General features: G+C 38.1%; 4 protein-coding genes across 7 annotated transcripts; all 4 read left to right on the top strand.

Moving 5' to 3' along the window:
* Positions 1 to 277: 277 nt before the first annotated feature.
* Positions 278 to 2,049, top strand: LOC147842756 (E3 ubiquitin-protein ligase RBBP6-like). Of its 2 annotated transcripts, XM_087265062.1 has the most exons (6): positions 278 to 611; positions 805 to 901; positions 1,005 to 1,080; positions 1,227 to 1,315; positions 1,555 to 1,694; positions 1,790 to 2,049. In XM_087265062.1, exons 1-5 carry the CDS (start codon positions 452 to 454, stop codon positions 1,652 to 1,654), a joined length of 522 nt encoding a protein of 173 aa, XP_087121188.1. In that variant the 5' UTR covers positions 278 to 451; the 3' UTR covers positions 1,655 to 1,694; positions 1,790 to 2,049. The 2 variants fall into 2 exon arrangements, with proteins under 2 accessions (XP_087121188.1, XP_087121189.1); XM_087265063.1 differs by lacking the exons at positions 278 to 611; positions 805 to 901; positions 1,005 to 1,080; positions 1,227 to 1,315 and adding an exon at positions 1,322 to 1,452.
* A 2,721-nt stretch (positions 2,050 to 4,770) lies between these two features.
* On the top strand, positions 4,771 to 6,826 carry LOC147842755 (E3 ubiquitin-protein ligase RBBP6-like). Of its 2 annotated transcripts, XM_087265060.1 has the most exons (6): positions 4,771 to 5,388; positions 5,582 to 5,678; positions 5,782 to 5,857; positions 6,004 to 6,092; positions 6,332 to 6,471; positions 6,567 to 6,826. In XM_087265060.1, the coding sequence occupies exons 1-5, from the start codon at positions 5,229 to 5,231 to the stop codon at positions 6,429 to 6,431; spliced, it is 522 nt and encodes a 173-aa protein (XP_087121186.1). In that variant the 5' UTR covers positions 4,771 to 5,228; the 3' UTR covers positions 6,432 to 6,471; positions 6,567 to 6,826. The 2 variants fall into 2 exon arrangements, with proteins under 2 accessions (XP_087121186.1, XP_087121187.1); XM_087265061.1 differs by lacking the exons at positions 4,771 to 5,388; positions 5,582 to 5,678; positions 5,782 to 5,857; positions 6,004 to 6,092 and adding an exon at positions 6,101 to 6,229.
* A 2,516-nt stretch (positions 6,827 to 9,342) lies between these two features.
* LOC141375867 (E3 ubiquitin-protein ligase RBBP6-like) lies at positions 9,343 to 11,603 on the top strand. Of its 2 annotated transcripts, XM_087265056.1 has the most exons (6): positions 9,343 to 10,165; positions 10,359 to 10,455; positions 10,559 to 10,634; positions 10,781 to 10,869; positions 11,109 to 11,248; positions 11,344 to 11,603. In XM_087265056.1, the coding sequence occupies exons 1-5, from the start codon at positions 10,006 to 10,008 to the stop codon at positions 11,206 to 11,208; spliced, it is 522 nt and encodes a 173-aa protein (XP_087121182.1). In that variant the 5' UTR covers positions 9,343 to 10,005; the 3' UTR covers positions 11,209 to 11,248; positions 11,344 to 11,603. The 2 variants fall into 2 exon arrangements, with proteins under 2 accessions (XP_087121182.1, XP_087121183.1); XM_087265057.1 differs by lacking the exons at positions 9,343 to 10,165; positions 10,359 to 10,455; positions 10,559 to 10,634; positions 10,781 to 10,869 and adding an exon at positions 10,880 to 11,006.
* A 3,907-nt stretch (positions 11,604 to 15,510) lies between these two features.
* Positions 15,511 to 25,921, top strand: hpdb (4-hydroxyphenylpyruvate dioxygenase b). The gene is given in 14 exon segments (NM_001003742.1): positions 15,511 to 15,556; positions 15,643 to 15,669; positions 15,836 to 15,898; positions 17,206 to 17,310; positions 17,426 to 17,468; positions 17,552 to 17,634; positions 17,722 to 17,811; positions 18,747 to 18,850; positions 21,671 to 21,748; positions 23,537 to 23,699; positions 23,787 to 23,858; positions 24,875 to 24,997; positions 25,165 to 25,281; positions 25,414 to 25,921. Coding segments are annotated over 14 exon segments (1,182 nt in total). The 5' UTR covers positions 15,511 to 15,553; the 3' UTR covers positions 25,525 to 25,921.
* The last annotated feature ends 382 nt before the right edge of the window (positions 25,922 to 26,303 follow it).

Genomic DNA, 26,303 nt, shown 5'->3' with positions numbered 1-26,303 from the left:
TTCACAATATCTCACGGATGGCAATCGCGTCTTACTCAGATGAGTCAGCACATTCAACTTCTCATATATGGACTCAAATATGCATCCTCCGGAAGTTACATCCTACATTCATAATATAAGCCCTTTACAGAACACTCAGTAAATCGTGTTACAGCCATAGTATAAAGAATTCAGAACAACTATCAATAAAATTAATATTAATAATGATAATATTGCCGGAAGTTGCACAGCGCATGCGTCACGTGTTCATCATCAGCATCCATGACAACCGTCCTGTGGGTGTTGTTTGAATCTCGCTGTGTCGATTGGCATCTGATCTCTGCGTCCTCCGTGACAATTTTTCCAGATTATCGATATTATTGATCGTTGGATACGTCGATTGATCGCCTGCTGTTCCCATCACTCAGGTTTGACCCTTTTTATTACACTGTGCTTTGTGTTTGTGTTCAGTATGTCTTGTGTTCACTACAGGTTCCAGAGTCGACTCACCTACGACTCGCTCCAGTTTGAAGGCCTCAACATCAGCGCGGGGGAGCTGAAGCGGCAGATCATGAGGAGCAAGAGGCTGAAGTTCTGCCAGCTGAAGATCAGCAACGCCCAGACTGATGAAGGTGAGTTGAGGAAAAGACACTTCAACTGTTCTATGCTAACATTAGATGCGTTATATCAGACACTTCTGGAAGCTGTAAGGTGGTGCTGATGCTGACATGTAGGGATGTTTTGGCTGTTTTAAAAGGCTAATGGCTCTCAAAGTATACCGTGCTCCATAATTATGTGCTGATTCTGATTTTATTTTGCTGTCAGAATACACAGATGATGCTCTCATCCCAAAAAACACGTCGGTCCTCATCAGACGGATCCCTGCGGCGGGACTGAAGTCCTCAAACAGAAGATTTGTTGGGTAAGTGCTGTGAAATGAGCACACGCGTCCTCTGTTAGATGTTATATGAAGACTCCTGGTCTGTCCCTGGTGTTTTAGTCACACAAGCTCCTTTGTTTTGCAGACATCAAGCTGGACGCTGGCGTGAACCTTCACCTAGAGCTGATCCTTCACTCCTCTCACTGGAGCAGTTGTTGAAGGTATTGAACAAATGAATAGCACAATAGCAAAACGCAATGTAAAGCACACAATATACGCACACGCACTCAGCTTCTTAGGGAGATTTGAGATTGTTTGAAGGGTTGAGGGTGAAAAAGATTCAAATGTGCAAATGCCTGTGAAACAGACTGAGAATCTGGCTGAGGCAAAGGCGTCAGAGGAGGACAAGCTGAAAGCGGTGATGTACCAGTCCAGCCTGTGCTACTACTCCAGCAGGTGAGCGTTCAGACACTGACAGGTTTGCTTTGTGAGAGATGTCTGAGCTGATTCTCATGGTTCTGATGTTCACTAGTGAGGCCATGAGGCTGCTTGGGATCCCGGGACACCACATTAGGCACTGCCCCACTAATGTGGTAACTGGGTTTTCCAAGCTCACGGTTGCTGTGAACTTGAGCTCTTGTCCTCATCAGTCAGATTGTTTGCTCAGAGTTTGACTGTCACTCCTCAATTCACAGGGCAGCCGCTCCGCGCCGCACAAGCGCATCCGGAAGAGCACAGGGATTCCCCGCAGCTTCCTGTTGGAGGTGGACGACCCAGACCGAAAGGGAGTCATGATAGACGGCAGCGGCCGATACGTCATTCCCATCATAGACGCGTGAGTAAACTGTACTTGGCATAGCCGCATGTTCTAGTGTTTGTCCAAATCTCACATGATGTCTGCTTGTGTGTGTTTGCGCTCGATCTGTTCAGTGAGGCCTATGCTGCTGAGAAGAGAAAGAGGCCGTCCTTCTCCTGCCAGACCGAGCCTTTGCCCTCCTCGTCCTCAGCAGGTGCGGCATCTTCGGTCCGGGACGCCGGAGGGAAACGGTCCCGCTCCCCATCTTCACCAGAGACGCGCGGCGACCAGAAGAGACCACGTCGCTGAGAGACCTTCATCCAAGAGACCTGGAGCCGACGTGTAAATATTGTACATAGTTTATTAATAAAAGATAATAAAGATTATAGCCGCATGAACTGTGTGGACTGGTTAACCTTCACTCCAGCAGTGCAACACACACATACACACACACACACACACACACACACGAATGAATTCATAAACACAATATCATGAAGTTTTGCTTTAATTTAGGAAAAGAGAAACTCTTCTGGGCTAAAATCTGATGGGTTTTTTTCAGCGTTCTTACTTCATTCTTTAATGTCAGGTGATCCTTCAAATGTCAGTGTAAAGTGTTGAGTACACTATTAGTGCTCAGTCGTGTTTTTCATAGTTACCAGTGCCGATGGAGTTTTTTGAAGCGTCATATTCTGCTGGAAACGTTTCATTTGAATGGTAATGTCCCATAAGCGGAGGTCTTGTGAGTAACTTCACAAGTCGGTCAAAGTCTACACCGGTGACAAGCTCATCTACTCCCAGAACCTGCTACTCTCTACCTACACGTTGTCAGCTGATGTTTCAAAACCTCAACACTCGCATACAGAACAGCCTCAGCGTCTGCACCTCTTATCGGCACTAGCTGCAAGTCTACACCCCCTCTGTCCAGAAGTGAGCACAGCCTCTTGGTACCATCCCAGCAAGCATTTTTTTGTGGTGTTTAAAGGTGCCAACTGACCATCAAAAGTAAAAATGACTCATTTTATCTCATCCCAACAGGGAAACCACCAACAATAAAGAATGAGTTACTATCTGGTGTCATGGCTTTGCAATTAAAACAAGTTTAGTTATAATGGAGGTCATTGGGGGCAAAAACAGCCACTTGAACAATATGAACAATACATAAGGGTTAAAAGTCTAATAGACGGCTTGGTTAAAACCAGGCTAAATCTAGGCTGTCAGTGAGTGTGCACCCCTAACCCCGCCTCTCACAGTGACCTCACTAGCTCCGCTGAGTGCTTTGTGTCTCAGATTGCATGCAAGTCTGCAGCCAGATACAGCTGGAAGCTAGTCATCAAATACACAGGAAAGAATGACTACACGTGTCAATCTGTCTATTAAACTATCTAATCTGTCTAGTCAGTCTTTTATTATCTTTTATATGCAAAAATATTCATTCATAAAAACATATGTATATATGAACACTGGGTCAAATAGGGTCCGTGCATTTTAAATCTAATAACAAAAATAACCCAATGTTGGTTTTGTCCATATTTAAATGAACGTGTGTAAACGCACGCTTTGATCAAACCTTTTATTCCCCTTGATGATATTGTGCTTTTTTTTCCCCTCAATGCCCTCCAAAGTTTCAATGTTTGGCCGTGTCTGCCATATCTGTTTTGTTTAAAAAAAAAAAAAGGAAAAAAAAGGAATGCATCGGTTCCTGCATGTAGAATTCAGAAATCTCATGGCATTGAAAGAAAACTGGCAGCAGTTGAGTGCCGAGGTCAAAGGTCAGATGAGCAGGCATCACACCTGATAAACACCTGGGGCAACTGTACAGTAAAAAAAAAAAAAACAACAAGATTAAGAAATATTGCTTTAATTTGAGAGAGACAAAAAAAACTCTTCCGTGTTAAAATTTGATGTTCCTCCAGCGTTCTTACGTCAGTCTTTAATGTCAGGTGATCCTTTAAATGTCAGTGTAAATTGTTGAGTGTACCATTAGTGCTCAGTCGTGTTTTTCATAGTTACCAGTGCCGATGGAGTTTTTTTTTTTTAGAGCGTCATATTCTGCTGGAAAAGTTTCATTTTAATGGTAATATGCCATGAGCGGAGGTGTATGAGTAACTTCACAAGTTGACCATAGTCTAGACCGATGACATGCTCATCTACTCCCAGAACCTGGCAGAACGAAATGTTGCAGCTCGTCCGGTCTTCAATGATGAGCCCAAAAGAGGCCACTTCACAGAGCCGGCCCAAGGCTTAAGAGAACTGAGAGGCAGGACAAGATGGCGGGCTGGACTTGGTTAACTTTAGATTTTACACAAATCTCATTGTTTTGTTTTTCACCTAAAATAGTAATTAAAACATCCAAGATGTGTTTTGCCTCATCAAAATGTGGAATTTGATCAGCAAACTACTCATTCTAAGACAACTATGCCTTGGGCTAAATGACTTGGCTTCAAGTACGATGCCACACGATTCAGAAATGAAGGTACAGACTGCACAAACAGATAAACGACATGATGCATCTCATTTCACCACAACTAAAGGCAGCCACAAAAAAAAAGTCAAGCTCTCACGATGATGACATTTCTCATGCAACCCTTTAGCAAGCCTACATAGTATTTATGCCTAAAAGTCACTGCATGGGTAAATAAGAAACAAGCAACACACACACACACACATATATATATATATATATATATATATATATATATATATATATATATATATATATATATATATATATATATATATATATATATATATATATATATATATATATATATATATCCATGGGCCACTGTAAAGTAATATGGTTCTGTCATAACGTTTTGAATGAAAATCTGCATTTGGATAAGACACCTTTAGTATAGTTTTGATTTTAAGGCATAATAAAGATCAAATGCAAGTACGAGTGGATTTACATTGAAAATTTCAAACGCATCAAGAAAACCATGTGCTAAGGAAATTTCAAACCATTTGGAACGCACAGAGACGAGCTTTTGTGCAAAAATGAACTTAAAGGTGCCTTTAAAAAAGTGTCAAAGTACTTTTGAAAACAAAAAAGCAAACCCCCAATAGGTGGCAGCAAGAGGCCGCTTTATTTGAGTAAAGCATTGAACGATTCATTCAGCCAAAGAAGCCAATAGGATGAACGGACAGTTGAATCAATCCCTGAATCATCGACTCACCCGAGTCTTCTTGGCGAAGGCCTGAATCGTTCGTGCAGGGAAACGTCGCTGTGTATTATTCAGAGATGGCCAACTGTTCTGCTGTTTATTTTATTATACTTATCGCAATGATTTTACTACTACTATCAATAAAATTAATATTAATAATGATAATATTGCCGGAAGTTGTACAGCGCATGCGTCACGTGTTCATCATCAGCATCCATGACAACCGTCCTGTGGGTGTTGTTTGAATCTCACTGTGTCGATTGGCATCTGATCTCTGCGTCCTCCGTGACAATTTTTCCAGATTATCGATATTATTGATCGTTGGATACGTCGATTGATCGCCTGCTGTTCCCATCACTCAGGTTTGACCCTTTTTATTACGCTGTGCTTTGTGTTTGTGTTCAGTATGTCTTGTGTTCACTACAGGTTCCAGAGTCGACTCACCTACGACTCGCTCCAGTTTGAAGGCCTCAACATCAGCGCGGGGGAGCTGAAGCGGCAGATCATGAGGAGCAAGAGGCTGAAGTTCTGCCAGCTGAAGATCAGCAACGCCCAGACTGATGAAGGTGAGTTGAGGAAAAGACACTTCAACTGTTCTACGCTAACATTAGATGCGTTACATCAGACACTTCTGGAAGCTGTAAGGTGGTGCTGATGCTGACATGTAGGGATGTTTTGGCTGTTTTAAAAGGCTAATGGCTCTCAAAGTATACCGTGCTCCATAATTATGTGCTGATTCTGATTTTATTTTGCTGTCAGAATACACAGATGATGCTCTCATCCCAAAAAACACGTCGGTCCTCATCAGACGGATCCCTGCGGCGGGACTGAAGTCCTCAAACAGAAGATTTGTTGGGTAAGTGCTGTGAAATGAGCACACGCGTCCTCTGTTAGATGTTATATGAAGACTCCTGGTCTGTCCCTGGTGTTTTAGTCACACAAGCTCCTTTGTTTTGCAGACATCAAGCTGGACGCTGGCGTGAACCTTCACCTAGAGCTGATCCTTCACTCCTCTCACTGGAGCAGTTGTTGAAGGTATTGAACAAATGAATAGCACAATAGCAAAACGCAATGTAAAGCACACAATATACGCACACGCACTCAGCTTCTTAGGGAGATTTGAGATTGTTTGAAGGGTTGAGGGTGAAAAAGATTCAAATGTGCAAATGCCTGTGAAACAGACTGAGAATCTGGCTGAGGCAAAGGCGTCAGAGGAGGACAAGCTGAAAGCGGTGATGTACCAGTCCAGCCTGTGCTACTACTCCAGCAGGTGAGCGTTCAGACACTGACAGGTTTGCTTTGTGAGAGATGTCTGAGCTGATTCTCATGGTTCTGATGTTCACTAGTGAGGCCATGAGGCTGCTTGGGATCCCGGGACACCACATTAGGCACTGCCCCACTAATGTGGTAACTGGGTTTTCCAAGCTCACGGTTGCTGTGAACTTGAGCTCTTGTCCTCATCAGTCAGATTGTTTGCTCAGAGTTTGACTGTCACTCCTCAATTCACAGGGCAGCCGCTCCGCGCCGCACAAGCGCATCCGGAAGAGCACAGGGATTCCCCGCAGCTTCCTGTTGGAGGTGGACGACCCAGACCGAAAGGGAGTCATGATAGACGGCAGCGGCCGATACGTCATTCCCATCATAGACGCGTGAGTAAACTGTACTTGGCATAGCCGCATGTTCTAGTGTTTGTCCAAATCTCACATGATGTCTGCTTGTGTGTGTTTGCGCTCGATCTGTTCAGTGAGGCCTATGCTGCTGAGAAGAGAAAGAGGCCGTCCTTCTCCTGCCAGACCGAGCCTTTGCCCTCCTCGTCCTCAGCAGGTGCGGCATCTTCGGTCCGGGACGCCGGAGGGAAACGGTCCCGCTCCCCATCTTCACCAGAGACGCGCGGCGACCAGAAGAGACCACGTCGCTGAGAGACCTTCATCCAAGAGACCTGGAGCCGACGTGTAAATATTGTACATAGTTTATTAATAAAAGATAATAAAGATTATAGCCGCATGAACTGTGTGGACTGGTTAACCTTCACTCCAGCAGTGCAACACACACATACACACACACACACACACACACACACGAATGAATTCATAAACACAATATCATGAAGTTTTGCTTTAATTTAGGAAAAGAGAAACTCTTCTGGGCTAAAATCTGATGGGTTTTTTTCAGCGTTCTTACTTCATTCTTTAATGTCAGGTGATCCTTCAAATGTCAGTGTAAAGTGTTGAGTACACTATTAGTGCTCAGTCGTGTTTTTCATAGTTACCAGTGCCGATGGAGTTTTTTGAAGCGTCATATTCTGCTGGAAACGTTTCATTTGAATGGTAATGTCCCATAAGCGGAGGTCTTGTGAGTAACTTCACAAGTCGGTCAAAGTCTACACCGGTGACAAGCTCATCTACTCCCAGAACCTGCTACTCTCTACCTACACGTTGTCAGCTGATGTTTCAAAACCTCAACACTCGCATACAGAACAGCCTCAGCGTCTGCACCTCTTATCGGCACTAGCTGCAAGTCTACACCCCCTCTGTCCAGAAGTGAGCACAGCCTCTTGGTACCATCCCAGCAAGCATTTTTTTGTGGTGTTTAAAGGTGCCAACTGACCATCAAAAGTAAAAATGACTCATTTTATCTCATCCCAACAGGGAAACCACCAACAATAAAGAATGAGTTACTATCTGGTGTCATGGCTTTGCAATTAAAACAAGTTTAGTTATAATGGAGGTCATTGGGGGCAAAAACAGCCACTTGAACAATATGAACAATACATAAGGGTTAAAAGTCTAATAGACGGCTTGGTTAAAACCAGGCTAAATCTAGGCTGTCAGTGAGTGTGCACCCCTAACCCCGCCTCTCACAGTGACCTCACTAGCTCCGCTGAGTGCTTTGTGTCTCAGATTGCATGCAAGTCTGCAGCCAGATACAGCTGGAAGCTAGTCATCAAATACACAGGAAAGAATGACTACACGTGTCAATCTGTCTATTAAACTATCTAATCTGTCTAGTCAGTCTTTTATTATCTTTTATATGCAAAAATATTCATTCATAAAAACATATGTATATATGAACACTGGGTCAAATAGGGTCCGTGCATTTTAAATCTAATAACAAAAATAACCCAATGTTGGTTTTGTCCATATTTAAATGAACGTGTGTAAACGCACGCTTTGATCAAACCTTTTATTCCCCTTGATGATATTGTGCTTTTTTTTCCCCTCAATGCCCTCCAAAGTTTCAATGTTTGGCCGTGTCTGCCATATCTGTTTTGTTTAAAAAAAAAAAAGGAAAAAAAAGGAATGCATCGGTTCCTGCATGTAGAATTCAGAAATCTCATGGCATTGAAAGAAAACTGGCAGCAGTTGAGTGCCGAGGTCAAAGGTCAGATGAGCAGGCATCACACCTGATAAACACCTGGGGCAACTGTACAGTAAAAAAAAAAAAAAACAACAAGATTAAGAAATATTGCTTTAATTTGAGAGAGACAAAAAAAACTCTTCCGTGTTAAAATTTGATGTTCCTCCAGCGTTCTTACGTCAGTCTTTAATGTCAGGTGATCCTTTAAATGTCAGTGTAAATTGTTGAGTGTACCATTAGTGCTCAGTCGTGTTTTTCATAGTTACCAGTGCCGATGGAGTTTTTTTTTTTTAGAGCGTCATATTCTGCTGGAAAAGTTTCATTTTAATGGTAATATGCCATGAGCGGAGGTGTATGAGTAACTTCACAAGTTGACCATAGTCTAGACCGATGACATGCTCATCTACTCCCAGAACCTGGCAGAACGAAATGTTGCAGCTCGTCCGGTCTTCAATGATGAGCCCAAAAGAGGCCACTTCACAGAGCCGGCCCAAGGCTTAAGAGAACTGAGAGGCAGGACAAGATGGCGGGCTGGACTTGGTTAACTTTAGATTTTACACAAATCTCATTGTTTTGTTTTTCACCTAAAATAGTAATTAAAACATCCAAGATGTGTTTTGCCTCATCAAAATGTGGAATTTGATCAGCAAACTACTCATTCTAAGACAACTATGCCTTGGGCTAAATGACTTGGCTTCAAGTACGATGCCACACGATTCAGAAATGAAGGTACAGACTGCACAAACAGATAAACGACATGATGCATCTCATTTCACCACAACTAAAGGCAGCCACAAAAAAAAAGTCAAGCTCTCACGATGATGACATTTCTCATGCAACCCTTTAGCAAGCCTACATAGTATTTATGCCTAAAAGTCACTGCATGGGTAAATAAGAAACAAGCAACACACACACACACACATATATATATATATATATATATATATATATATATATATATATATATATATATATATATATATATATATATATATATATATATATATATATATATATATATATATATATATCCATGGGCCACTGTAAAGTAATATGGTTCTGTCATAACGTTTTGAATGAAAATCTGCATTTGGATAAGACACCTTTAGTATAGTTTTGATTTTAAGGCATAATAAAGATCAAATGCAAGTACGAGTGGATTTACATTGAAAATTTCAAACGCATCAAGAAAACCATGTGCTAAGGAAATTTCAAACCATTTGGAACGCACAGAGACGAGCTTTTGTGCAAAAATGAACTTAAAGGTGCCTTTAAAAAAGTGTCAAAGTACTTTTGAAAACAAAAAAGCAAACCCCCAATAGGTGGCAGCAAGAGGCCGCTTTATTTGAGTAAAGCATTGAACGATTCATTCAGCCAAAGAAGCCAATAGGATGAACGGACAGTTGAATCAATCCCTGAATCATCGACTCACCCGAGTCTTCTTGGCGAAGGCCTGAATCGTTCGTGCAGGGAAACGTCGCTGTGTATTATTCAGAGATGGCCAACTGTTCTGCTGTTTATTTTATTATACTTATCGCAATGATTTTACTACTACTATCAATAAAATTAATATTAATAATGATAATATTGCCGGAAGTTGTACAGCGCATGCGTCACGTGTTCATCATCAGCATCCATGACAACCGTCCTGTGGGTGTTGTTTGAATCTCACTGTGTCGATTGGCATCTGATCTCTGCGTCCTCCGTGACAATTTTTCCAGATTATCGATATTATTGATCGTTGGATACGTCGATTGATCGCCTGCTGTTCCCATCACTCAGGTTTGACCCTTTTTATTACGCTGTGCTTTGTGTTTGTGTTCAGTATGTCTTGTGTTCACTACAGGTTCCAGAGTCGACTCACCTACGACTCGCTCCAGTTTGAAGGCCTCAACATCAGCGCGGGGGAGCTGAAGCGGCAGATCATGAGGAGCAAGAGGCTGAAGTTCTGCCAGCTGAAGATCAGCAACGCCCAGACTGATGAAGGTGAGTTGAGGAAAAGACACTTCAACTGTTCTACGCTAACATTAGATGCGTTACATCAGACACTTCTGGAAGCTGTAAGGTGGTGCTGATGCTGACATGTAGGGATGTTTTGGCTGTTTTAAAAGGCTAATGGCTCTCAAAGTATACCGTGCTCCATAATTATGTGCTGATTCTGATTTTATTTTGCTGTCAGAATACACAGATGATGCTCTCATCCCTAAAAACACGTCGGTCATCATCAGACGGATCCCTGCGGCGGGACTGAAGTCCTCAAACAGAAGATTTGTTGGGTAAGTGCTGTGAAATGAGCACACGTGTCCTCTGTTAGATGTTATATGAAGACTCCTGGTCTGTCCCTGGTGTTTTAGTCACACAAGCTCCTTTGTTTTGCAGACATCAAGCTGGACGCTGGCGTGAACCTTCACCTAGAGCTGATCCTTCACTCCTCTCACTGGAGCAGTTGTTGAAGGTATTGAACAAATGAATAGCACAATAGCAAAACGCAATGTAAAGCACACAATATACGCACACGCACTCAGCTTCTTAGGGAGATTTGAGATTGTTTGAAGGGTTGAGGGTGAAAAAGATTCAAATGTGCAAATGCCTGTGAAACAGACTGAGAATCTGGCTGAGGCAAAGGCGTCAGAGGAGGACAAGCTGAAAGCGGTGATGTACCAGTCCAGCCTGTGCTACTACTCCAGCAGGTGAGCGTTCAGACACTGACAGATTTGCTTTGTGAGAGATGTCTGAGCTGATTCTCATGGTTCTGATGTTCACTAGTGAGGCCATGAGGCTGCTTGGGATCCCGGGACACCACATTAGGCACTGCCCCACTAATGTGGTAACTGGGTTTTCCAAGCTCACGGTTGCTGTGAACTTGAGCTCTTGTCCTCATCAGTCAGATTGTTTGCTCAGAGTTTGACTGTCACTCCTCAATTCACAGGGCAGCCGCTCCGCGCCGCACAAGCGCATCCGGAAGAGCACAGGGATTCCCCGCAGCTTCCTGTTGGAGGTGGACGACCCAGACCGAAAGGGAGTCATGATAGACGGCAGCGGCCGATACGTCATTCCCATCATAGACGCGTGAGTAAACTGTACTTGGCATAGCCGCATGTTCTAGTGTTTGTCCAAATCTCACATGATGTCTGCTTGTGTGTGTTTGCGCTCGATCTGTTCAGTGAGGCCTATGCTGCTGAGAAGAGAAAGAGGCCGTCCTTCTCCTGCCAGACCGAGCCTTTGCCCTCCTCGTCCTCAGCAGGTGCGGCATCTTCGGTCCGGGACGCCGGAGGGAAACGGTCCCGCTCCCCATCTTCACCAGAGACGCGCGGCGACCAGAAGAGACCACGTCGCTGAGAGACCTTCATCCAAGAGACCTGGAGCCGACGTGTAAATATTGTACATAGTTTATTAATAAAAGATAATAAAGATTATAGCCGCATGAACTGTGTGGACTGGTTAACCTTCACTCCAGCAGTGCAACACACACATACACACACACACACACACACACACACACACACGAATGAATTCATAAACACAATATCATGAAGTTTTGCTTTAATTTAGGAAAAGAGAAACTCTTCTGGGCTAAAATCTGATGGGTTTTTTTCAGCGTTCTTACTTCATTCTTTAATGTCAGGTGATCCTTCAAATGTCAGTGTAAAGTGTTGAGTACACTATTAGTGCTCAGTCGTGTTTTTCATAGTTACCAGTGCCGATGGAGTTTTTTGAAGCGTCATATTCTGCTGGAAACGTTTCATTTGAATGGTAATGTCCCATAAGCGGAGGTCTTGTGAGTAACTTCACAAGTCGGTCAAAGTCTACACTGGTAACAAGCTCATCTACTCCCAGAACCTGCTACTCTCTACCTACACGTTGTCAGCTGATGTTTCAAAACCTCAACACTCGCATACAGAACAGCCTCAGCGTCTGCACCTCTTATCGGCACTAGCTGCAAGTCTACACCCCCTCTGTCCAGAAGTGAGCACAGCCTCTTGGTACCATCCCAGCAAGCATTTTTTTGGGGTGTTTAAAGGTGCCAACTGACCATCAAAAGTAAAAATGACTCATTTTATCTCATCCCAACAGGGAAACCACCAACAATAAAGAATGAGTTACTATCTGGTGTCATGGCTTTGCAATTAAAACAAGTTTAGTTATAATGGAGGTCATTGGGGGCAAAAACAGCCACTTGAACAATATGAACAATACATAAGGGTTAAAAGTCTAATAGACGGCTTGGTTAAAACCAGGCTAAATCTAGGCTGTCAGTGAGTGTGCACCCCTAACCCCGCCTCTCACAGTGACCTCACTAGCTCCGCTGAGTGCTTTGTGTCTCAGATTGCATGCAAGTCTGCAGCCAGATACTGCTGGAAGCTAGTCATCAAATACACAGGAACGAATGACTACACGTGTCAATCTGTCTATTAAACTATCTAATCTGTCTAGTCAGTCTTTTATTATCTTTTATATGCAAAATATTCATTCATAAAAACATATGTATATATGAACACTGGGTCAAATAGGGTCCGTGCATTTTAAATCTAATAACAAAAATAACCCAATGTTGGTTTTGTCCATATTTAAATGAACGTGTGTAAACGCACGCTTTGATCAAACCTTTTATTCCCCTTGATGATATTGTGCTTTTTTTCCCCCTCAATGCCCTCCAAAGTTTCAATGTTTGGCCGTGTCTGCCATATCTGTTTTGTTTAAAAAAAAAGGAAAAAAGGAAAAAAAAAAGATTTTTCGTTATTAAGTGGCTTTATACACTGCAAAAGTGATAGCAAATATGTTGTTGCTAGTCCAAATAAATTCTTAAATCAAGAATCAATTATTTCTTCAAACAAGACACTATGTTTTGCTTGTCTAGAAATTGCTTTTTGATTTAGAATTTTTTAAATATTTGGGCTAGAAACAACATAAAAAAAATCTAAGAAAGAAAAGCGTTTTACCAGTGTATTAAGTATAAAAGCATCTGCCAAAAGAATAAATGTAAATGCAAATATGTAATTTACATCACTTCTCACATAACTGTCCAGAGTATCCACACGGTTCTCAAAGTCTCTTAATGAAGTCCCTAGTGAATTAAAAACATTTTGCAAGCTGGTTGAAAGGTGGGAATGGGGCTATTACAGCAAACGTGGTTTACCATAATGCTGCATTTTTTTGTTGAAGGGGAGTGACAGGGGGTGGCTGAAGTTTAGCCGTCAGTATGACTCTGCAGTTCTTTAGAAATGTTTCTTCAGAAGTTCTTCATAAAAAACAAATAAATGATGAAATATGAAATATTTATTTGGTCTGATGATATTTAAATGGTTCAAATTTTAAACACTGAATTTCTGTACACCATAAAACAGCTATAAGGTCTTATAAAATGCTGGAACCTGCAAAAAGTTGAATAATCATTTTTGCTTGGATTTACACCACTCTCTGAAATAAAGATATACGCGAGCTGTCACTGGCGTGGTACCTTTTCAAAAGGAACATATTTGTAATTGAAGGGTTCATTTTGGTTACTCAAAAGTAAATATTAGTACCTAAACATTTTAGGAGGAACACTTCTGCACTTTTTTGCACTACCTTGAGGTATTAATATGGACCTTTACCTGTAGAAAAGGTACCACCCCAGTAACCGCTTGCATACCTTTATTTCTGAGAGTGCACATCTGCAAAATCATACAATGTTAAATCAAGAGTATTTTCACTCACAAAAAATAGGCAACATTAAAAACATTCAGAAACCTACTTTTAGAATGGACAAACTTTACTAATACACAAATTAAAAATCTGAGTCAGGTTTGGGCCAACTAAAAATATAGCAGTTTAAATAAAAGTAACATTTTGAAGAGAGAAACTGGCTGAACTAGTTAGGCTAATAAGCGATAAAGCTCCCATTTTACAGTGTAGACATTAATGCTGAGAAACTTTTAAACAATTAAAAGAAATGCATAAATAAAAAATCTGTCAATTTAACAGAGGTTTGTTTAACCTCTAACCTCAAACTTTTAGCTGACAGATGCGTATCAGTCTTCATGCATCAGAACTAATTTTTTTTAAGTTTAAAGTTTTATTATTGATTTTAAAACGAGTTAACAATAGATTGCATAAACATAGAATAACTTTAAACAAAAATACAGAGCTGGTGTTACAATCTGCATAATACATTTTAAAGAAAACAGAAAATTAAAAAAAAAAAACATATAGTAAAAAAATAAAGAAAGAAAGAATAAAAACGGCAAAATGATTTAAGGTTATACACTGAAAGCTCAAGATTTTTAGTTTTTTATGCCCATTAAAGACAAAACATATTACAAATAGCCAGAATTGGAGTCTTTTTCAAAAATAAACACTTGTGAGTAAAAAGCCATGAATGCAAAGATTTAGAGTTGTAATAAAAGAAAATGATGTCAAATGATTTAAACAAATTTCAACATTTGTCTTTTTTACAAAATAGAGATTTACAAAATACACATTTGTTTTCAATATCTAGCATATAGACATCAGAACTATAGCATGCAGACTCTCACTGAAGACTGCAAGCCCAACTCAACGAGCCAATGGAGTTGAAGGAACCGAGTGCCTCCTCTTTTGCATGCAGACAAACAGCAAACAGCAAAAAACAAAACTAAAAAAAAAACACAGCAATTAGTTACAGTATAAAACAGGCACATGTTCAGCGATCAATTATCATTATGGGTAAACCTATATTTAGTTTGGAGTTTTGGACTTATCCTTATTTGAAGACTGTATTATTCTAAAAAAATTATAATAATATGAGGGGGGGGGGGGTGTTTAAATTTATAAATAATACCTCCTTAATTAATACCTTGAACCTTAATACAAAATGTGTGGGTGGGTCCTTTAAATGGTGGATATGTAGTTTACACAAATATGTATATTGAATACTAACAGTCATAATAAAAATATTTTTTAAGTTAATATAAATACAAAATTGACCGCCCCTATAATGGTTGACACTTTAAATGTTCAATGGATATTTTTTCTTATAAAATATGTGTTTTTAACTATACATAGTTTAAATGTAAGTCGGATTAAAGCCTATTTCTAGTGGCTTTTTTAATTAATGAGCTGTCATTAAATTAAACTTATATATTTGATTCAATAAGCCTTGCTGTGTGCATATATGGTCTTCTACACAAACTACTACTACTACTACAAAAAAAAAAAAAAAAAAAAAACTCAATCTCAGTGGTCAATGTAGATTTCGCACACTGAGCATAACTAGCCTATATGGGAGCACCATGAGCACTTGAGCCTCTGGGCGGAGCCTCATTCAGAACTACAAATTCACATCTGCAGCATCTGCACTCACCTCTCCTCATTTCTGCACTCACTCAAGAAGAAGCCTGCAAAAACCACTACAACATGGTAAGGCACTGGATTTTATTTTAAATGAACAGTTTTATTTGCAAACTGACCAAAGAAACCTAAATCTATCCTATCTTTTCTTCCAGACATCGTACATTGACAAAGGAGAAAAGGTAAGCTATAATGTCATGATTTTTATTAATTTGTCTAAATGAAAATGTTTTTTCTCTCTATTTGTGAGAGAAACTTTACTTACTTGCAAACTCCATCATTTAAATTTAAGATTAACTTGAGAATAAGAATATACTTAAAAAGTTATATTTGTATGCACCCCAACAGCACGAGGAAGGCAAATTCATCTGCTTTGACCACATCACTTTCTGGGTTGGAAATGCCAAACAGGTAATTCTTAAACAACATATGTTTGTAGGATCTGTTTGTTTGAATGTTAGAGGAGTTGTTCTGTAGGGAGATGCTATTGGCTCTTTTCAGGGGTGGGAGAAAAACACCATCCTCTCCACTTACTAATTTGTTCCATATTGAGACTTTTATCGGCAATACTTTGATATCACCAGTAGATGGGGCAATTATCAAACTGTAGATCTACTAACGGGGGAAGAAAAAAAATGAAAGATGTCTGGGTCAAAGAGAAATTTTAGCATTTTGTTTCTGCATTATTACATTGATAGACAGAATAAAAAAAAATCTAAAAGGGCAAAATAAAATGTGAAATTATGGGATTAATAATATTAATTCACATAATTAACAGATAGCAGAAACCAAATGTCAAATTTAATGTTTCAAATTATGCACAAATGAAACAACATGTTTATAATGACATCTGTGTGTTCAAATATGTGAACCTGCAACACAAAACCAGTCCTGTGTGTTTTTTATACATCATCAGATGTAAACCATGTGGTTTGTAGGAATATAGGATAATATTTGGCTGATATAGAACTATTTGAAAATCTGGTATGCGATGGTTTCAAAATATTGAGAACATCACCTTTAAAGTTTTCCAGATTGATTTCTTAGCAATGCATGATACTAATCAAAATGTTCGGATACATTTGAGAAAGGAAATTTATAAAATATCTTTATGGAAGATGATATAAACTTAATGTTATAATGATTTTTGGCAGAAAATACAAATTTCCTCAAATATAATATAATCGTGCATGTGTGTATTTTTATATGCATAATGATTTTACATCTTTTATTTTGCATGCATTAAATCATGATTCATTTTTGCTCAGCACTAATATTGTATATACATACTCAGTTTCATTATCATTTAAATGATTTAAAACACTTTCCTGCAAATTGGCTTGAAGGCAAAGTGTATAGATTTAAAATGACAGTTACAGTAAGTAATTATTTGGAAGCTAAAATATGTCTCCTCAAACAGAGTCTTTACATATTAATTGACAATATTGTTTGGTGTATAAATTGCTGTTACACTGAGTGAAATTTCAGGGGGTGGTCTCCTGTGCATCATGGTAAAATGTATGAAAGCTAGCTATTATTTATGCTTAGGAAAAACAATATATAGTTTCACTTTTAAAGAATAAGTGAATAATTTCATTTGAACGTTCAAAATGTAAAGTTTGGATATAATTAAAATACAAATAATATTATTTTATTACTTAAAGTTGAAATCCCACCATCCTGCTGTCCTCTTTGTTTTCTTCTCTGTTCTACCTCAGGCAGCATCTTATTACTGTAATAAACTGGGTTTTGAGCCATTGGCGTATCGTGGGCTGGAGACGGGCAGTCGTGATGTTGTGTCTCATGCTGTCAAACAGGGCAAGGTGAGAGATTTCGTCATCGTTCTTGTCTGTCCCCTTTATACTTGAAGAAAGAGAACAGTCAGTTCAGTCAGAATAATAAAAAGTCATTGACTGGTCTGTTTTCTATTACCTGTAGATTATTTATGTCTTCACTTCTGCCTTGAATCCTGGTAATAAAGGTAAGGCTGATAAACTGATATTTTTGGGTTTTATCATTAAAACCACATTTGTTATAAAATATTATGTTGCTTTTCATGAACAGAGATGGGAGATCACCTGGTGAAACATGGCGATGGTGTTAAAGATGTTGCTTTCACTGTTGAGAACTGTGACTTCCTGGTAGAGGTGAATGATCATTATTATTAATACAGTTTAAAATCACTGGGGATTATTTGTAATAATCAGCATTTGTTTGATTAATTTTGTCGGTAGAAAGCAAGAGAACGAGGTGCCATCATCATTAAAGAGTCTCATGCTGTGGAGGATAAGTTTGGAAGGGTGAAAATGGCAGTGGTACAGACAGTATGTATTATCTTTGAAAATATGTATTATTTATTTAGCAGAGGTTCAATACATAAATAAAGATAGCAATTAAACTAACTTAATGGGTGACATTAAATAAATGTACAATTTTACAATGAATAATTTTGAAAAATATGAAAAAATATGGTCCCACTTTATATTAAGTGTCCTTAACATGTACTTGCATCAAAAAAAATAAATAAAAAAAATTAATAAATACAATGTACTTACTTTGTTCATAATGTATTTGAGAACACGTGGTGCTCTTGAGTTGGGATAGGGGTTGGGTTATGGACAGGTTTGGTGGTGTGGGTAGGTTTAGGGGTGGGTTAAGGTGTAGGGAATGGTCAGCAGTGTATTTACAAATGCAATTATAGAAGTTAATTACAAATGTAATTACATACAGGTTTTTAAGCAAGCATAAGTACTAAGTAAATACATGTATTTACACAATAAGTACATTGTAACAAACTATAAGTTCCTGTGTAAGTACAAATTAGTTAAGGCCACTTAATATAAAGTGGGACCAAAAATATGAATTATATATTTTTAATAATTATAACTTTATTATACACTTTTGTAATACTTTTATATGTATTAACAAATGATAACACTACTAGCACACTACTAACACTACTAGGTAAATAAACAACTAATCAACTGCTTATTAATAGTTAGTAAGGTACTAGTTGGGTTTAGGTTTTGGGTAGGATTAGATAAATGACATTTAAAACTTCTAATGAACAGTTAATATCTTAATAATAGGCAGGTAATAAGCTAGTGGTTTAATTGTGATTAAAAAAGTTAACAAAACCTATCAATTATTAATGGTTATTCCACCAAATATTGATTTCCTAACTTTTAAAATCATATTTATTCTATACTTTTTAAAAAAATACTTCATCTCTGATCGTTTTTTGTTTGTTTTTTTGCAGTATGGTGATACCACTCATACTTTTGTAGAGCGGACAGGATATAATGGTCTCTTTCTCCCAGGATTCCATGCTCCCCTGTTCTGTGATCCTTTCCTGGCCAAACTGTGAGTGGTGTGTTCAGAATGTGTGATCATTTATGAAAATTTTTCAATTTTGTACACAATTGTCTAGAAGAAAAATTGAGTTCACACCACTAGAATAACTGCAGCACCATAGAGGAACGAGATACACCGTATACATATTTAAGAATTTTTTTTTTACAAATCTGCAGCATGTGCTTAAATTGTCAGCTCACCCAAAAATGTTAATTGTGTTATTAATTACTCACAATCAATTGTTCCAAATCCCCAAGTCCTTTATTCAACTTCTGAACACAAATGAAGATATGCAGGTGAAATCAAAGAGCTCCCTCATCCTCCCTATATGGGGTGTCTGCAGACTTGCATCCAGGCACAGCAACAGGGGCAAATATATAGGGTGGATGGAGGTGACGTGTCCCCACCAATATCCACCGACCATAGAAATGTCCCCACCAATAATTTAATCATTATTAACCTAATTAACCAAAACTATGGAGACCTAGAAAATGTTAAATCACGTTCATTACTTGAGTTTTCCCGCCCCCAAAATGCATACAGACATTTTGATTGGCTGTGCCTTTCCCTGCTATCATGTGAGAGGCTGAGTGTTTTTATCCCGTGCTAGAGTATGTTGTGTTTGGTGACACACAAGTGAGGATGACGGCAGAAAAATAGGTGAACATAAGATACTTTTTTTCAACGAAAGTGTAAGTCACATACTGTAAATGCAAGTTTTCATAGTATATAGCTTAGAATATAATATACTATATGGCAGACTAATATAGTCTGTGAATAATATGCCCTGAAAACTAACTGCAGAATAAACAGCTAACATTAAAGTACATGATCCCGGCTAGTTCTCTTAATCTCTCAGAATAGCATGTCCAATTTTAGTTGAAACAATTTATCAGAAGAAATACAGCCTGTGTGTAGGCATAGACATGTTTCATTTGCACTATGGCTAAAATAAATAAAATCTTTATTAAACTCTCTCTTTATCAGTTAATAAACTTTTTTTTTAACATTGCATCAGGCCTGTGGCCAGCCTATTAAAAGGGGTGGCTAAAAACTGAACCTTTTTGCAGTTATTTGCCTGATTTAATTATGAGCTATTAATATTGCATTTTAGTGATATTTCAAGAACTAATTTTTGCTGGATTATCTTGTCGGATGGTTATCATAACCACACTTTTTGATGTATTAAAAAATATTTCCAACTACTTTGTCAAATTGCTTACCATACTATTTTAAGTGCGCATTTAATATAATAATAACAAACTGCCCAGAACATTCAACTTTCCTTAGTCAGAATTTGGCCATTGGAATAATAAAAAAAAAATCCAAAATAATATTAATAATAATCACATTTTTGGTCTTTCGAACCACCCGAATAATTTGTACAAAGAGAGGATTAATTATTAATATATTTTAATAGCAGTAAAAATAAAAAAAATAAATAAAATAAATAAATAAATATATATATATATATATAAATTTATTTATATATAGTTTGATTCACCCGTCCCCACCAATGTCAAGAGCAAACCTAGGCCCTTGAACAGAAAAGTTCTTGACTTTTTCAAAGAAAAGCATCCTCAAAATAGACCACATGGCTTCAGTGGTTCAATCTGAATAACATCAAGCTGCAAGAATACTTTTGTGTGCACACAAAATAAAAATAAAAACTTTACTCAGAAGTTTCTTCTCCTCAGTGTCAGTATATTGTGCATGTTCATGACAGAGCTGTGCTCTTTATGGTTGATTTTGGTATCTGACTTTTACCAAAGTCCCTCACTTGGCGACCATCTTTGAAACGCATCTCGGGCAGTATGCTCGGGGATTCTGTCTGAATGGGGAAACATCAAATTCTACACAATTGTTTGCCAAGCTTACGATTACATTACATATTTGGAATCACCAATGAAGTTAAGCAACAGCTGTCTCATAGTTTTCGGTTTTAAACATTCGAATCAAACAAAATCTGCATCAGGTTGCCAAGCTAAGGCACATGCACACACGAAAAGAAAGAGATCACGACACCAACCTCATTTATGGCCTTCTTACACATTATCATCCTCTGGATAATGGTCATCAGATTGCTCTGATGATCATTAGTAATTCACAACTTAGTCTTGATGGCGAATCTCTTTGTTTACAAATTTGTGGGCGTTTGAGTAGTTTCTGCTGTCATGTGATGTGGATTTTACAGGACGGACTGCACTTCGTGTTCATTTCATGCAGATTACAAAACCAGAAAACGTTTGTTTTCAAGTGGGTTTGTTTAAAATGTCAAGATTTATATGGATATATTTTTTATGTCAGTGAAGCAAGTATTCTAGTGTGTTTGTTGACCACATTAACTGTTGTAAAAACACACGTCTGGTCTGGGCTTCTCCCCCCGAGAACGTCAGTTAATAGCGATTGATGATGGCATTCGCCATATTGACCAGAAGCCTGTGGTGTCTGGGGTACATCAGTGCACAGTACTAATGAACACTCACAAGTTTTCTTATAGCTTCACAATATTCCAGTTTAGCTCTCAGATTTTATTCAAAATATCTTAATGTTTGTTCCAAAGATTATCTAAGGGGACTGGAACGACATGAGGGTAAATAAACAACAACATACTTTTTTCATTTTTAAGTGAACTAACCCTTTAAAATGACCTGAATTTTGTTAATTATTAATATGGATGCTGATATCGTTTGTTAGTTATTAGTACTCTCCATTCTTGGTGTAAGAATCATCCTCATGCTTACATCAAAGCTTTATATTTTAGATCGTGCATGGATGGTTTGTTTTCTACCAGTGTGTTTTCTTTTTAATGTGGCTCTTCTTTTACAGACCAAGCGGAAAGCTGGACTTCATCGACCATGTGGTTGGAAATCAGCCTGACAGTGAGATGGTGCCAATAGTGGAGTGGTAAAAAAAACTTTTCTGAAAACACATTGTTGAACTTTCTTCAGATCTGATCAGTCAGGCAGCATCAGATCTCAGTGCCAGGGTTGTGTAAGACTGAAAAGCATAAAAGAAGCCACAAGAGATACTCGCCTAGAATACAGTGCAAGTCTTTGGGGGGAAACTCCCAATCCATCCCATCCAGTCAGATCCACAGACAGGCCATCCCGAGAGATCAGGCAGCATCTCCATGGTGAGGATGAAGGAAAGAGAGAGACGAAACGTTGGGAGAAAGAGAATAGATGGCAGATGTGCTGCTTGTGTTTTAGTCTATGGAAAGGAGGACTGCATGTTACGCAACAAAACTTTTCAGTAATTATGACTCAGCAAAATGGCTTTTTAAAGGGTCTTCGACACCATCTGGAGATGGTTAAACACAGTGGGGAGGGGGAGAAAGAGGGAGGCGAAGGAATAACTGAATTATCTAAACCAGACCCCATCCCATCGCAAAAAGCTCTTGTGTGTACACTGAAAAAAAATAATAAAATAAATTATATATATATACACACACACACACACACACACACACACACACACACACACACACACACACACACACACACACACACACACACACACAGTATATTACCACAAGGTAATCGTTCACTCAAAAATAAGAATGACCTCATTGTTTTGTCTCCCTCAAGTGATTTTAAACTTTTATAATATTTTTGAACACAGAAGAAGATATTTTGAAGCATGCTGGTTGCTGCGACCCTTTAAACTGTACAAAAATGTACCATGTAAGTCAATGGCTACCATCAACCAGCATTTTTTAAAATTCATACTTTTGTGTTCAACAGAAGGAAGAAACTCGAATAGGTTTGCATTAAGTGAAGGGTGAGTACATGATGACAGTTTATTAATTTTTGGGTGAAATATCTCTTTAAGTTATTAAGTCTTTAAAAAAAGAAAATTATGGTTTAAGCAACAACACAAATTTGTTAAATGGATGAGAAAATTATACAGCTTTACGATTCATTTTCTCAGCCTTTTTACATCCCACTAACAGGTCAAGGAAAATCTCATTTCATACTGTGTGTGTGTGTGTATATATATGTTTATTTTTTCCCCTAATTTCTGTTTAACGGAGAGAAGAATTTCTATACAGCTAAAAGTGACATTTAAAAGTTATCGAAAACTATCGAAAACAAATACAGCTTAAAGGGGCTAATAATTTTGATCTTAAAATGGCGTTTAAAAAATTAAAAACTGCTTTTATTCTAAACAAAATAAAACAAATAAGACTTTCTCCAATGTTATCAGACATACTGTGAAAATTTCCTTGCTCTGTTAAACATCATTTGAGAAATATTTAAAAAAGAAAAAAATATATATATTTTTTCACACCTGGATTTGGAGATCCTCTACCATTCCTCCTTGCAGATCCTCTCCAGTTCTGTCAGGTTGGACGGTAAATGTTGGCAGGCAGCCAGGATTCTGCAGAGATACTCAATTGGGTTTAAGTCAGGGTTTTGCTGGGCCGTTCAAAAAGAGTTTATTTGCCAAAACAGATCATTCCTAATTTTTACATTTACATTTTCAGACGAAGATCAACATTGTATAAACATGATTTATGGAAATTACTGAAGGTGGACTGATTTATGTCCATAGGAGAATCTTGAGGGAACCAGCTGTAAATTAGTCTTCAGCTATTTATTTAGCACTGCTATTTACAGATATTCACTTGACACTTGCATTTTGCCAACTGCATCAGAATTAATTATATAATTTGTTTGTGTTTGTATGAAGGTATCAGAGGAACCTGCTGTTCCACAGATTCTGGTCAGTGGATGACAAGCAGTTGCAGACTGAATACAGTGCGCTGCGCTCCATAGTGGTGGCCAACTATGAAGAAACTGTCAAAATGCCAATCAATGAACCAGCCATGGGAAAGCGCAAGTCTCAGATCCAGGCACGTATTACAAACATGACATCTGCTTACAGTCACCTCTTCATGCAGGGATCCATCCGTTCATCTGACCGTCTTTTTATCTTTTAGGAGTATGTGGAGTACTATGGTGGAGCGGGGGTTCAACACATCGCTATGAACACCTCTGACATTATTTCAGCTGTGAGTAAACTACAGACAGATTTCACACTAATGGATTCATTGAGAAGACCCTATTATTCTTAGTGTAAAACCATTTTAAAGAAACACTTTGAAAATAGGCATATTTCTAAGTCCCCTAGAGGTTAACAAATGAGTGAGTTTTACCATTTTTTAAATCCCATTCATCTGTTCAAGTTTGGCAGAAGCATTTTTAGCTTAAATTGCATAAATCATTTAATCGGATTAGGCCATTAGCATCTTGCTAAAAAACATATTTAAAAAAAGGGTTTCAATAATTTTCCTGTAGGGGTTTCCAATAATTTTAATTCAGCCGACAAAATGATATTTCTCAGCACTATTACCTAGTTAACAACCTGGGGACTATTTTCAGTTACTGCATAAAATCATTGCACCTGCTGCAGCCATGATACGGTGGCCTTTTTATTCTACCTATCAGATTATGCTACCAACACTGTATTTGAATGGCTCTGAGGTTGGGATTAGGGATTAGGTAGGTTAGGGCAACTTCATATCACAGTAATCCACATTAAAATTTACACTGGTAGCAAAATCTTATAGTTAGCACATTGCGTCATAATAATGTGCTACCTACTTTTTCAATGGGAGGTAGGACAATCGGACAAGATAGGAGAAATCAACAGAACAATGGCAGCAAAGTTCCTTGATTATTCCTTGAATGAGAGTATAGTTCCTAGCCATATCTGCCTAGAAAATAGCTACTATTTTCTAACGGTTCTAATGGATGCTAATGGTCTAATCCGATTCAATGATTTATGCTAAGCTAAGCTAAAAGAGCACACAGCAGACCCAGAGATCAAATGAATGGATTTAGAAATGGTAAAAACAAACTGTGGTGTTGTGAAATGAGCCAACTTAATAATCTAAAGATTTTTTTTTTTAACTTTAAAAAACATTTTGTGAATGATGGAAAGGTTCCATGATTATTTCACCAATAAAGAATGCTTATTTGTTATGAATGTTAGAATTCTGATTCACTGACACAGGCCTGCTTTTAGATCCGTAACCTAAAGGAACGTGGTATGGAGTTCATGAGTGTTCCTGACACTTACTACCAGCAGCTCAAGGAGAAACTGAAGCTTTCCAAAGTCAGAATCATTGAGGACCTCAACATACTGGAGGTGGGATGAAAGTTTTTCCTGTTAAAATACAATAAAAAGTACAGTATTTTGAAGTAGCTTACTGTCAGTAGTATCTGCTACATTTGAATTGTCTTTATAGCATCTATCAAAAATGTATTTTAAGTGGCAGGTCTGAATGTAAAAATAACATGTTTTATTTTTTACAGGAACTTAAAATCCTGGTGGATTACGATGACAATGGTTACCTGCTCCAGATCTTCACCAAACCAGTGCAGGACAGACCTACTGTGTTTTTAGAAGTCATTCAGAGACACAACCATCAGGTAAGACACATGTCGTTTTTCCCGCAATTGTATCAGAACATGCATTAGCTCAGAAATGTCTCCCTTTATCTTCCTATGTAGAAAGTAAACAATGTATGTAAATAAAAATATGTATTCATCTGTCTCTTTCAGGGTTTTGGGGCTGGAAATTTCAAATCCCTGTTTGAGGCAATTGAAGCTGACCAGAATGCAAGAGGAAACCTCACCATTCTTACACCTAATGGCACAACAGAAACACTCTGAACAAGTGATTCAAAGCATGGTTCTCAAAAACATGCACAGTAAACTTGATAATGATTTACTTTATCAAGCGTGTGCCATTCATAATAATTAGTACCCAAATGTTTCTTGAACTACAGACGTATTTAAACCTTTTTTTTAATAAATGAAACACCATTTCCCCTTGACTCCCATATAAAAACTGATCATGGTTTTATGATAGTAAAGCTGTAGTTTTGCAGTATATTGATTACCATTTGAAGAACCACAAATTTAGTATTTTCTATTTGTAGTAAAATCATGGTTAATTTTTTCAAGAGCTTGTTTAAGCTAATTTCATTGTTTGCATTGTATGACTCCATATCCACTTAATTTGAAAGTCAAGCACAATAAAATACTATTTTTACTTTTAATTTCATCACACATGATGTCTTATTCATCTCAAACTTCGTCACTGGCTCCCTCTTCCTTAGGAAAAAATGTAGTAAGTATAGGATGTATAAATAGTTGTGAAAATAATCAGGTTGTGACAATAATTTAATGTTGCTTGCAATTAGAAAGTCATGCAATTTGAATAATTTTAATGTTCAAATTGCAAGCATATAAAAATATATAACACATATGTTTGTAGTTCCTAATACCACACACTACTGGTTAAGAAAATCTTCAATATGCATACTTACAATGAGATAGCGAGATTCACCTGCATTCACCAAAGACTCCCTTTTAAAACTTTTCACAACAAATAATAAAAGTCAGTTATCACCTACTGTACAATACCAAAGGATTAGCATTAGCTGATC

The sequence above is a fragment of the Danio rerio genome, chromosome 8, assembly GCF_052040795.2.
Source record: "Danio rerio strain M-AB ecotype USA chromosome 8, GRCz13ab, whole genome shotgun sequence".
Classification (NCBI taxonomy): Eukaryota; Metazoa; Chordata; class Actinopteri; order Cypriniformes; family Danionidae; genus Danio; species Danio rerio.
This window is presented reverse-complemented; position numbering and strand designations above follow the sequence as displayed.